At 39.6% G+C, this 11,662-nt stretch overlaps 2 protein-coding genes across 3 annotated transcripts; one reads left to right on the top strand and one right to left on the bottom strand.

The window, feature by feature from the left end:
* The first annotated feature begins 2,856 nt into the window (after positions 1-2,856).
* LOC108562222 (RWD domain-containing protein 2A) lies at positions 2,857-11,018 on the top strand. The gene is made up of 2 exons (XM_017920491.1): positions 2,857-2,993; positions 10,087-11,018. The coding sequence occupies exons 1-2, from the start codon at positions 2,991-2,993 to the stop codon at positions 10,915-10,917; spliced, it is 834 nt and encodes a 277-aa protein (XP_017775980.1). The 5' UTR covers positions 2,857-2,990; the 3' UTR covers positions 10,918-11,018.
* LOC108562216 lies at positions 3,412-11,601 on the bottom strand. Of its 2 annotated transcripts, none has more exons than XM_017920482.1 (18): positions 11,444-11,601; positions 10,931-11,062; positions 9,898-10,043; positions 9,616-9,836; positions 9,081-9,564; positions 8,858-9,026; positions 8,561-8,802; positions 7,262-8,503; positions 6,957-7,204; positions 6,310-6,899; positions 6,012-6,257; positions 5,550-5,960; positions 5,240-5,495; positions 5,011-5,185; positions 4,749-4,959; positions 4,509-4,691; positions 4,122-4,453; positions 3,412-4,071 (listed from the first exon to the last, which is right to left on the bottom strand). In XM_017920482.1, exons 1-18 carry the CDS (start codon positions 11,562-11,564, stop codon positions 3,529-3,531), a joined length of 5,952 nt encoding a protein of 1,983 aa, XP_017775971.1. In that variant the 5' UTR covers positions 11,565-11,601; the 3' UTR covers positions 3,412-3,528. The 2 variants fall into 2 exon arrangements, with proteins under 2 accessions (XP_017775971.1, XP_017775972.1); XM_017920483.1 differs by having other exon boundaries at positions 7,262-8,500.
* Between the last annotated feature and the right edge of the window lie 61 nt (positions 11,602-11,662).

Genomic DNA, 11,662 nt, shown 5'->3' with positions numbered 1-11,662 from the left:
CTTTCATATAAACACTCTAACTTGTCTGTGGCAATCGTAGATTTTGAATAATTAACTAAAACGTGAAGCTTAAGTTTAGAAAATAAAAGATTTTGATAAAATTAACACTCTTGATTCTTAAAATTAGTATTTGTAACAATATGAAATTTGTGTTAATATCAGTCATATTTTATTCACCAAATATCCAGCTCTCATATAAGTACTCTTATATATCTGTTATAGACTGAGAAATTCGCCAAAAGTGAAAACACTTTTTAATTTTTAGAACTTCAACTTTTACGATAAATTACAAGAAATCTGTTGACGCTACAAATCTCGTTTTATGCACATTTCATTCATTGAATATCTAGCTTTCATATAAGCATACTAACATATCTGTGACTATTGTAGATTTTGAGAAATGCACCAAATTGTAAAGCCACTGCTTTTTTTACCGCCTAAAATTTTATTACATCAACTTTGATAGTGAATCTGTTGGCTCATTTACACACATTTTATTCATTGGATATCAAGCTTTGATATAAACACTCTGACTTGTCTGTAACTATAGTAGATTTTGAATAATTTACAAAAAAGTAAAATTTATTTACTTCAACTTTAACTGTAAATTACTGTAAATCTGTTGGCATTACAAATCTTCATTTATACACATTTTATTCACTGAATATTTAGCTTTCATATAAGCATACTAACATATCTGTGACTATTGTAGATTTTGAATAATTAACTAAAACGTGGAGCTTGATTTTAGAAAATAAAAGATTTTAATAAATTTAACACTCATGATTTTTAAATGTAGTATTTGTAACAATATGAAACTTGTGTTAATATCAGTCATATTTATGATATACGAGATTAATAATACAGCAAATCTCTATCATTACAGACATTTGAGTTACGAATAGGGTTTTAATATCGTAATTGCATAAGGGATCATTGTGTTCCCCCTGATTTCTCGGTTTTCGTGAAAAACATCTTTTAATTGTTTTCCCAGTCCTTTTGTGCAGCGTGTGAAATTCCCAGCGAACGTCGCGGACGGTCGTAAATCCGCTGGAGGATCGGAGTTGCAGTGAATATTGAATTCGGCGCGCGTTCGAGTGTGTGTGTGTGTGTGTTAATAATTGGATGTCCCGGCATCGATTCTTCGTCTCTTGAGATTCGAATGCGACATCGGTGTTGGTGGTGGCCTGAGGCCCTATCGCGCGCGCCAATGTTTACGATGGGAAGAACGCCTCAGTCCCGGTCACAGAAAACCACCACCGCCGACGGAAATCCCCAAGGACCGGACGAACCCGACGCAAAAAGAATCAACCCGGAGGGTGGAAGCATTCGCCCGAAACAACAAGAGAAAAACTGATAACCAAGGCAACAACAAAAACAAAAATAATATAAAACATCTGCATAATGGAAATACAAAAGTTGTATAAGTTATTTTTAGTAATAATGTTGTAATTTCTTAGCTTTTTCATTTAAAGTGCTTTTCTTAATTGAATTATGATACAATTGATAACATTTATTATAAAATTTTAATTGTTATTTTGTTATTGACTCTGGAAACAAATGAAAATCCATTTTTGACATGTCGTCATTTGATTTTTGCTCTTTTGAAGTGCGTGCGCGTGCGAGGTACAAAAGGACAACACGATTAACATGAAGATAAACAAATCGCGTGTAACGGATTATCCGGTTGTCCGGAAGCAACAAGGAGGTCATAATTGCATCCGTCGTTCGCGATGACAATGGTCGAAGGGCGGGCGGGCGGCTTCGCACGTGGCGGCCCACACACTCGAAGAGGACCTTTCGAACGGATGAGAGCAGCAGCAGCAGCCGCAGCAGCCACGTGGCACACCGACGTCCACTTTTGGCGTTGTCAAATCGTTGTTTAATCAGATTGATTTATCACTCAAAAACCAATTTCGTAATTGATCCGCACACGCACGCGGCAAAAGAGAAAACGCTTGTTGCGAAAAAGTCGAGGGCGAAGGCAACTGAATTATGCATACACTTCACTGTATGAGTAATTAGCGTGTTAGGATGTTTTTAAGGGATGAGAAGATGAGGTCGAAGCTGAGGATGAGAATGAGGTGTCCGCTGCTTCTTAATTTGGCGCTCGGGGGTGGCGGCTGCTGCTGCTGGCGGCGCTAACCCTTTTAATCGATGTTTATGAAATGAGGCTTCAGCCATTAACGCCCTTACATTCTCAAATTGCTTCTCATCCTATTAAGAAGCGGAGCCGCTACGATTCTAATTAAGCTCCCATTACCATTTTAATTACACTTAGATGCGATTAACGCTTATAAAAGTAATGATAACAATAATATATTCCTCATAACATCAAGCAACAACAAAAAAATCAACACATTAACACCTCCGCTTCTATAGTGTAATTATTACTATGACACATCTCAAGATCTAGTCAGCTAACTGAATCCAATATAAATCTCCATGACAACTTAATAACAATATGAAATTATATTTTCTATTTACTTGTAACTTGTAAAATATCGCGTAAATCGTATATAAAGTGCGTAGCAAATATTAAATTACTTTAGTAATTCATCAAATATTAATAATTATTACTAAATGATTAATTAAATCATTAACATTGTTATGCAATTATCTTGATCTTTAAATTACGATACAAAACAATTAATCACATAGATAAATGCAAATCGCTATTAAATGGACATTCCCAATATGCAGATTCAAATTATATAAGTACACTTAAAAACTTACTAACATGCATCGACATCTATAAACCAATGTCTGAACAGATTTAACAAACACATATATCTACGCATTAATAGGCTTTTGCAATGCAAACGTGTTGTAGAAGTAGACTAAACTGATAAAACATATGTTTTTGTATTTATTGTTGATTCCGGTCTTCCTGTACTCGATATTAGTAAAACAGTGACAAAAGTAATACAATTGAACATTATCACTTTTTAATTATATCTTGGTGAATTGTTATCAATTTTGTAATTCAAATGGTAAGTGCTTTTTTGATTATTCACATGCTTATTGGATGATAAGATAACCTAAGATTTCTTTCAAACTATTTTGAAGGGTATTATTTAGATAAATAAGATAAATCATAATTCTTCTAGCGTATTTCAATTCAAATTATGGTTTGTCAAGTAAAAGCTGTAAGAGAAATATTCTTAGGTGCACATTTGGTTGTATACATTAAAATCTGCTTTTTTAATTGTGATGCGATTGCAAGTTTTATATAAATTTAATTATATAAATATTTGCTTATTTACGTTTTCAATTATAAAGAAAAATGTAATTAAATAATTTTCGTGTACGTTTGGTTGCATATTTCGTTATTTTTAAAATATTGATTTATAGCAGTGTTTTCCAACCATTTTTTTTCTCTACGTTAAACTTAAATCTTTTTGCGGCGCATTTAAATTATGTTTTAATTTTGATATGTATACAAAATAATTTGTGGTAAGTTTCAAATTATTTGAATTGATTTAAGTACAATACGAAAAAGGACGATGAACAAGAAAAAAAAACGTTTTAATATTTGTTGCCTTTGAAGATGGCCTCTATGATTCTGAACTCGTTGTTCCCTTTGGCGATGATGAAGTGATTGTTTGATGTGCTGAACTGGGTGATGGAAGAGCACTTCATCAACGAAGAGGCTGCAAAGGTGCGCGAGAACTTTGCTATTCCCTGGTACTGGTACATGACCAATGGTTCGGTGGAGCTGTCGCACAGGACATACAGGATCAGCTCGTTGCTGGGGAGGACGGCGAACTCTACTTGGATGGGAGCGTTTATGCTGAATTCCTGCCACTTGGTGAACAACTTGGTGGAGACGTCGAAGCGCATCAGCTCTACCTGGCCTGGGTAGACGGTGTCCAGCAGATGTCTAGACCCGATGGCCAGGTAATGGAGACCGTTGTAGGTCACCGTCGATACGCTGTTCGGACTCACCACGTAGATATTCTGATGCTCTGTGAACAACTTCGTGTTCTCGTCGTACTGCCACACCATCAGCGACGATTCCTCAGCGATGGCTAAGATGTAACTGCAGGAGTCGATGGTGATGGTCGTCGCCTAAAAGAAATGGTTATTCTTGCGAAATTACATTTTTTTTGATAACGTACCATCAGAGCTTTAGATATTTTGAGTCGCTGGAATAAATGCAATTCCTCTTCATCGCAGTAAATATCAATGGTATGCGAGGAGTGGTAAACCAGAAGGATGCAAGCCCTTTCGGCATTTGGTATTGTTAAGGCTAGTGCCTGTTTTGTACCATTACTCGGGATCTTGCCTACAATCTCAATAGCCGTAGAATTAACCACGGATATCAACTCGCCCAAAAAACTATTATGAGGATCATCGTAGGTCAAATGTTCAATGAACAGGTAAGAATCTGTATCGTACTCCAAAGGCGTTACCAGAGTGAAGTAATGATTGTACAAAATCTCCAACGATCCTTAAAGTATAAATAATTTTTAGTAAACGAATCAAATTGAAATTAATTGACTTACGAGGATCGTAAACGAAGGTTTCTGAATGCTGCGACCAAATCCAAAAGTTTATCAAATACTGCGAACCGTTCTGTCCTAGCATAGCCAAATGTGGTTCACCCAGCAAATTCTTCACGAAAAGAACGTCGCCAACAGATTCGAAAATCTGCACTGTTCTGTAATGGCTCAAATAATGAGCTTGATCTGGAAATATAATCAATTAACAAATAAAAACTCTTCTCATACTCAGTTTGAACATACGTTTCAAGGAGTCTTGGATTTTCGTGGAGATCTCCTTCAAATTTGCGTAGTTATTATAATAATTGTTAACGGAGATGACGTGGGTCAAGTTGAACAGTAATTCGGACACGTTCACGCCTTGATAGAGACCGTCTATTTGGATATTCCCTGCCGTAAGTTCCGAGTTGAAGGTGAGAGGAGTCACGAAGGTTTGATCGCCTTCTCGTAATGCCTAAAAACGCATCAATTTATTAATTGCAATGGATTATTAATTGTCACTCACGAGTCTATCAACGAATTTTCCGACTTCGATGTTATTGAACAGACCCTGCAACTTTATAGATTGGAAACTGTTGGTGTTCGAGTTGAAGATCTTTTTGGCGGTGATGGTTTGATCCGAGGACTTTAACAAAATATTGCTGGAGTTGAATTTCATTTGGTTGAAGGAACCTTCCAATCTGAAAAATTGAATTAGAATATCAAACAATACGTGGATGAAGATAAATAAATACCCAATGCCGTTCTTGAAAATGGTATCGTTCTCGAAATGCAGACGTCCTTTGACTTGGAAGTTGCCTGTCTTTGGGACTGCCTTCTGCATCCAATCGAGCACATCCACATCTTGGATACGGTTGTTTCGGTTTAAAGAGAGGACGTCCGTCGTTAGATCTTGCACTACCTTCTTTCCAGTCACCACGTTCGGTGCATCGTATCTCATGAGATCGCTTTGCAAATTGTAGTTGTTCAATAGGAATTCTCCAGATAGTTCTGAAATAAGATCTTGAAAAATAGACAGATTTAGATATAAACCAGGCTACTTACCATCTATGTAAACAGTTTGAATGTAGGGAATTTCTTCGAAAATTTGATCTTGATCCTGGAGGATAGCCGTGGCGAAGAAGCTGTTCAGATCGATACCAGAAAGCGAACCTTTCAGCTCGCATTTGGGTGCGATCACGTCCGAAGCAAAGACGATTCCCTCAGCAAAATCCAGTTTGGCAACGACCGTCTGATTACGACTCTTGCTCAAATAATTGTTTTTAACCCAATCTAGAGGCACTTCGTTCACGTATCCCCTGACGAAGACGTCCGATTCGAAATGAAGATCACCGAAATCCAAATGCCCCTTGAAAGTCGTCTCGCGATTCCTCAACCATGTGTTCTGGTGAATCTCCGAAATACTCAATCCATTGACCAAATCCACTTTGGGGCTTTTCGCGAAGAACGCATTCCCTAGACGAAATAATTACAAAAACAAATTTAAAAAACAGAATCTCTTATTACCTTCGATAATCAAGTTCTTCTCATCTCCATTGACAGGATCGCTGAATGTGCATAACTCTCCTAAACTCTTCCCGTTGACCAAACCCTCCACGTACAATTTCCCATCCAATATTGTCACGTTCTCATTGAATGTGATCGAATCGGTTAGGATAAGTTCGATGTCGGCATCTGCGACTATATTGTTTATATCCACTTTCTCGATATGCCCTCGCAATTCGAAGCCCGACAAGGCGATCAAATCGTTTTCTAAAATAACCCAAATTACATATAATACTTTACCAGTTTAGATTTAACCTACTAAATTGAATCGAGTTAAAGGTGTGCGGTTCGTCTGCCTTTACGGAATTAACGGCGAGGTCTGTCAGGTCGACGTTGTTGATACGATTCGAATCCACGAAGAGGCCTCCGTGCAAAATTAGAGTGTCCAGGTGTTTATCCCCGGCGATAACTATATCCTCTCCGTTGACCCAGTTCGCTGCGAATTCGTCGGCGCTGATTCCGTTCATCGTAGACTTGAAGGTAATCTTCTCGATGGCAACGTTATTGGATAACTCCAGATCTTCATTGAACGTAGCCTGGGCCTTCTTCAACATGGTCGGGATTTTATTCATTTTGATATCTTTCTTCGAAGTCAGATTGTCAACGGTTACGTTCTTGAACCATTTCCTACCGCCTATCGTGTCCGTGGAATCCACGTAAACTGAATCCGAGAGCATCTCGGAGAGGTCTATACCGTTGATCTTTCCGTTCACGCTTACATTTTCCGTTTCCACTCCACCTACCTCCAACGACTGAATCTTAGTTGTTCCGGTGATAATTTGCTCTACGTTATTCAGAACCAAATCGCTCCAGTCTCTTTGTCCCATTTTGATACTCGAAGAGTAAATACTGAAATATTCAATTACAATTTTATAATTTGATAATAAGATAAAAAAATATTAATACCTCGGTGTATTTATACTGGCTATATGATGTTTTCCAGTTATGACTTGATCACCATCGATCTTGAGCACGTTCTGATCGAAGCTGTGTAAATGGATTCCGTTCACGTTGAGCAAACTTGTATCTCCTACGATTACTAAATCCCCTTCAAAGATTTTCCAGCCTTTGATGCGTTGCGTGTCGTTGCCGCCGTTCACCACCCAAGCTTGCGTCTCAATGCCGTTGATTCTATCGGCGGAAACATCCAAGACCTGCGAAATATACAATACAATTAGATGGTGTATTGTGTGAGTGAATGTAGCATATACATTTAGTTGCTGCTTGAATACCAGATGGATGGGTATTTGGGTGTCTGCGACTCGAAGCCCGAACTGTTGTAAAGACCCAAGAGAATACCTCGAGTTTGTTGGCTTCAAATCTGTAGTCTGTAGAAGATTCTCCACCGTAACGTCACCCTCGAGTGTGTAGTTACCGGAAACGACGATGTTCTCTCTGAATTTGGTAACCGGATTGATGCGATCCAACTGCTCACATTTGATCTTGCACTGCAGTTTTATAGGTGCTAGCATATCAATACTCTCGAAGCTCTTCGACCCGGAGATGTGCTGTACATCGTTTGAGTTGCGCAAAAGAACGTCCAGTTTTCCGTTAAGCACGTTGACATCGTTCAATTTGCTCGAGACGAACACCTCGTCGACTGCAATATCCTGCAGGAAGATCACCTCCTGTTCGATCTCGAACTCACCCTCGTTGATCACGACCAGATCATGGGGCACGTTGATGCCGTTCATCAAACGCGTCTCCACGTTCTCCACTTTCAGCTCATCGAAAATGTATTGAGTCGTGATTTCCTGATCTCCGGAATTCCTCAGCACGTATTTATACAGAGTCGGCAGGTCGATGTTGTTGAGCAAACCGTCGATCACTACGTTCTTCGCTCTCAGCGAGTCCAGTTTCGTGATCATCTTTCTCCTCGATACGTGCGGGATACTGGACATGAGCAACTTATTGATATACTTGGTACTGATTTCCTCCGCATCGACATTGCTCAAGTTCAATCCTTTCTTGAAAATTTGATCACCTTTAACTAAAAGGATGTTCTCTTTCGAAAAAGCAATATTGTTCAAGTTATCCTCGACGTTTATAGCGCTCACGAAAACAACATCTCCTTCAATATTCAAACTTTCCAACGAAACTTCGGTGCTCAGCATCTCGCTGGATGGTCTTCCGTTAATGAATTCCGTGACAAAATCCTCTTCAAATCTCGCCGTAGCCAAATCAAGCTTCTGAAGCTCAAAATCGCTGTTGATGTTAATAACGTTCGAAAGGAAACGGTTAACATCGATATTATCGTTGATCCTTTCAGCGTAGATGTCCGAGAAGAGATCTTCGTGAAAGACTATGCTATCGGCTATCACGTCTCCTGAGATTATATTGATATTCTTCTTCAATAGGTTTCGATCCAATTCATCTTCGACGCCTTGCATTTCCAATGAGGCAACCTCCAATTGACTCTCCAAGCTTCCATCCTCAAACGCTGCTTGCCTCTGCTGTAGAAAATTATAGTTCGATATTTATTTTGTTGAGCAAAATTAAACTAAACGCACTTTTCGATCAATTGGTTTCTTAATCCTAGCGTCGGTAATATCGATAAGCGGATCGTCCTCATCGGAGCTCGAAGTTCGACTTCTTGTAGGGATATCGGTAGGGAGTCCTAACTTTGCTTGCTGCAAAGATTTCTGGCACCACTCGAGAAAATCCATGTAAGTGCTGTCGACCTGTACTTTCGATTCGAAGCACACCTCGTAGATCTTGGTCATTGTGCCGTCATCTTTAGCGTTTGCTACAACTGAAAGCAACAAATTTCATAACAACTTTAAATGCAGATGTTGTTTGCTTTATACCGACAACTGGTACGCCGTTAATAAACTCTGAATTCATGTTTATAATCCCAGGTCCCATGGAGCCTTCGTTGTACTGCGTCTTAGTCACCGCGAATATCCATCCGGTATATTGGAAAATCTTCAATCCTCGCGCTTCGGCGACGAAGAGAGCGAAAGCGCCGTCAGTTCCCTAAAAGCAAACATTGAAAGCAGCAAATCATCGAGATGAAAATGGATTAATTACCACAACAGGCAACCAATTCGTGGGCGAATCCAGATTCAAAGACTGAATTGGCAAGAAAGAGTCATCGACGTATTTGTAAATTATCGAGTTGTGCATTTGGGCGTATGGATCTCTGCTTGCGATCACCAGGAAGTTATGCGTGACCTTTGTGTTGCTGAAGCAAAACGCCTCCAGGTCGAATATCTCTTCGGTGATGATCCGCTGGAAGCTTACGAACTCCTCCTTCTCCACATCGTATTTGAATATCTCAGTGAACCTCTCTTCTCCTTCGACTGCGCTCCTGTTATTGGCTATAGCGACGTACTGCCTTTTATCGACCACAAACGGCTGCACCTTTATCGCTGCTACAGTTGGGATCTTTTGCACCAAGTCAAAGTAACCGTTCTTGTATTTGTAGACAAGACCGTCCACCTCGTAATTGTACGTATCGTTCACCTTCGTGTAATAACGCGTTACAATCATGTGCAGTTCTTGATTAAACCCCCTGAAATTCGCATAACAATAATATAGAAATATTATAAATTAATGCTATTACCAGATGGAAACATCGCTGACGTAATCAACGTCCAGGTATTGGATTATTTTCAGCCGTTCATCCGCGTCGAACAGGTACACGGCCGTTTTGTTCGGAACCTTGCTGTGAGACTTGGCGTTCTCAGCAACCACAATGAAAGTACCCACCTTCTCCTGCGAATGCATCCCCAACTTCAAACCGTTAGTCGAGGCGGTCCTGTTAATTTCATTGAATTTATCTCCCTGCAATAAGTTAAGAGCAATTAATTTCTACACAACCAACAAAAACGTTTCGGAAACCTACTTCGTATTTAAACAGAATCATCTCGCGCACTGTTAATATCGCAGCGTACGAGGAATTCTTTTGGTGGAAGATCATGATGTCCATCGGATACTCCACTTTAATCGCGAACTTATCCTTAGGTATCAAACCTTGTAGCTTGTTGAAACCTATAAAGTAATTAATAATAATTAATTGTTTGCTGTGTTTTAGGATGAAAAATTGCGTGAGAATCTGCAGTCGCAGCTGAGCGAGATGGAAGTGCTCCAATCGATGTTTCCCAATCCCGGAGAGATCAAGTTCGAGGACAACGCGATTCTGGCTACGATGAGCAGGTTTCTCGATTACGGCTCTCTGGATTTACCTCCGTTCCTCGACTTCACCGTGAATCTAACGATGGACGAGCACAAGATCGAGGTGTCTTTTAATTTGTCCCACGAGTATCCTCAAGCCGAGCCGGACATATTCATACGAGCCAATCATCTGAGCAGGGAGCAGCACAGCAGGATCAACGGGGACTGTACGAAGTTCGTTTGCGAATTGGAAAGGGGCGAGGCGTGCGTCTATTCGATACTCGATTGGCTGAGGGAGAACCACACCCACTATGCAGATGGTCCAAGCGAGAGCGCTCCGCCGAGGAGTCAGGAGGAGGAGAAGTTGACTCGATTGTGGATATACTCGCATCACATCTACAACAAGACGAAACGAAGGGAGATTGTGGGATTGGCGAACGAATTGGGTTTGACCGGATTCTGTCTGCCCGGGAAGCCGGGCATAGTTTGCGTCGAAGGTCTGGCAAGGGACTGCAACAGTTGGTGGCTGATCATCAAATCGATGACCTGGCAGAAGATCTTGTGCAAAGCGCGGGAGGATTGCGTCGATCCGGAGACGTTCCGTAAGTTCGAGAACTTCGAGGAGATCGCGTTCCAAACGCAGGGCAACAGATGCAACCACATGGACATGGGGGAGCTGAACAGGTACTTGGAGGCGCACAACTTGCAGCACATCTTCAAGGAGCTGTTCGGAATCGACGGGAAGAGTTGACCTTAAAACTCACCGATCGGGTTACTTTTGATAGCGGCTCTCCTCGATCTCGCAGCATGGACCACATCCGGATGAGATTCTTTAATAACAGCAATGTAATTGTCCACTTGCCTGTCGATGAACTCGTACGGATTTCCCCTTTCATCTAATTATTATCATCAATAAATGTTATTAATAATTGTATAATATTAAAGCAATAGCGTTTGCTCACTTTGAAATCATTTAATCTCTAATTTTACTAATCAATGTCCTATTGGAAACTATTATAAAATTTGTTCACTATTTCCTTTATATAAAGACTGTTTAATTACTAAATGTAGGAAATATGTATTCAGGAAATAGGTGGGATTAGAAAGTATATATTGAATGAGTGTGCAAATTCTTTATTGACTAGATGATACCTAAATTGATGCATTTATTAATTGTTTCACACAAAGTATAATATATGTACTGCAACATTAGGATTACTTCAAATCTTAAGAATGTGTGTGTGTGTATTTTTTTTTGTTGTTGTAAATATAAATACCTTTCAAATTTTCTTCCAGGTTAGCAAAAAAATGTCGCGTTAGATATTCAATTTCATCATGACCACCGGCGTTCGCAGCGATCAATTGTATGCCTATAATTAATAGGCAAACCAGCAACATCTTCGCACATTTAACATACAATACTAAAACATTCAACGAAACATTACCGATTATTTTACATAGTTTTTTTTTTGTTGTCTCTAAAATCTATCTATACA

This window comes from Nicrophorus vespilloides, unplaced genomic scaffold, assembly GCF_001412225.1.
Source record: "Nicrophorus vespilloides isolate i.1.1-1 unplaced genomic scaffold, Nicve_v1.0, whole genome shotgun sequence".
Taxonomy (NCBI): Eukaryota; Metazoa; Arthropoda; class Insecta; order Coleoptera; family Silphidae; genus Nicrophorus; species Nicrophorus vespilloides.
This window is presented reverse-complemented; position numbering and strand designations above follow the sequence as displayed.

Coding starts and splice junctions, on each gene's coding strand:
- LOC108562216 (XM_017920482.1), bottom strand. CDS start 11,564: ATGTTGCTGGTTTGCCTATTAATTATAGGCATACAATTGATCGCTGCG. Junction 6,900..6,956: donor GCCAGTATAAATACACCGAG/GTATTAATATTT, acceptor TGAATATTTCAG/TATTTACTCTTCGAGTATCA. Junction 4,454..4,508: donor AACCTTCGTTTACGATCCTC/GTAAGTCAATTA, acceptor TTATACTTTAAG/GATCGTTGGAGATTTTGTAC.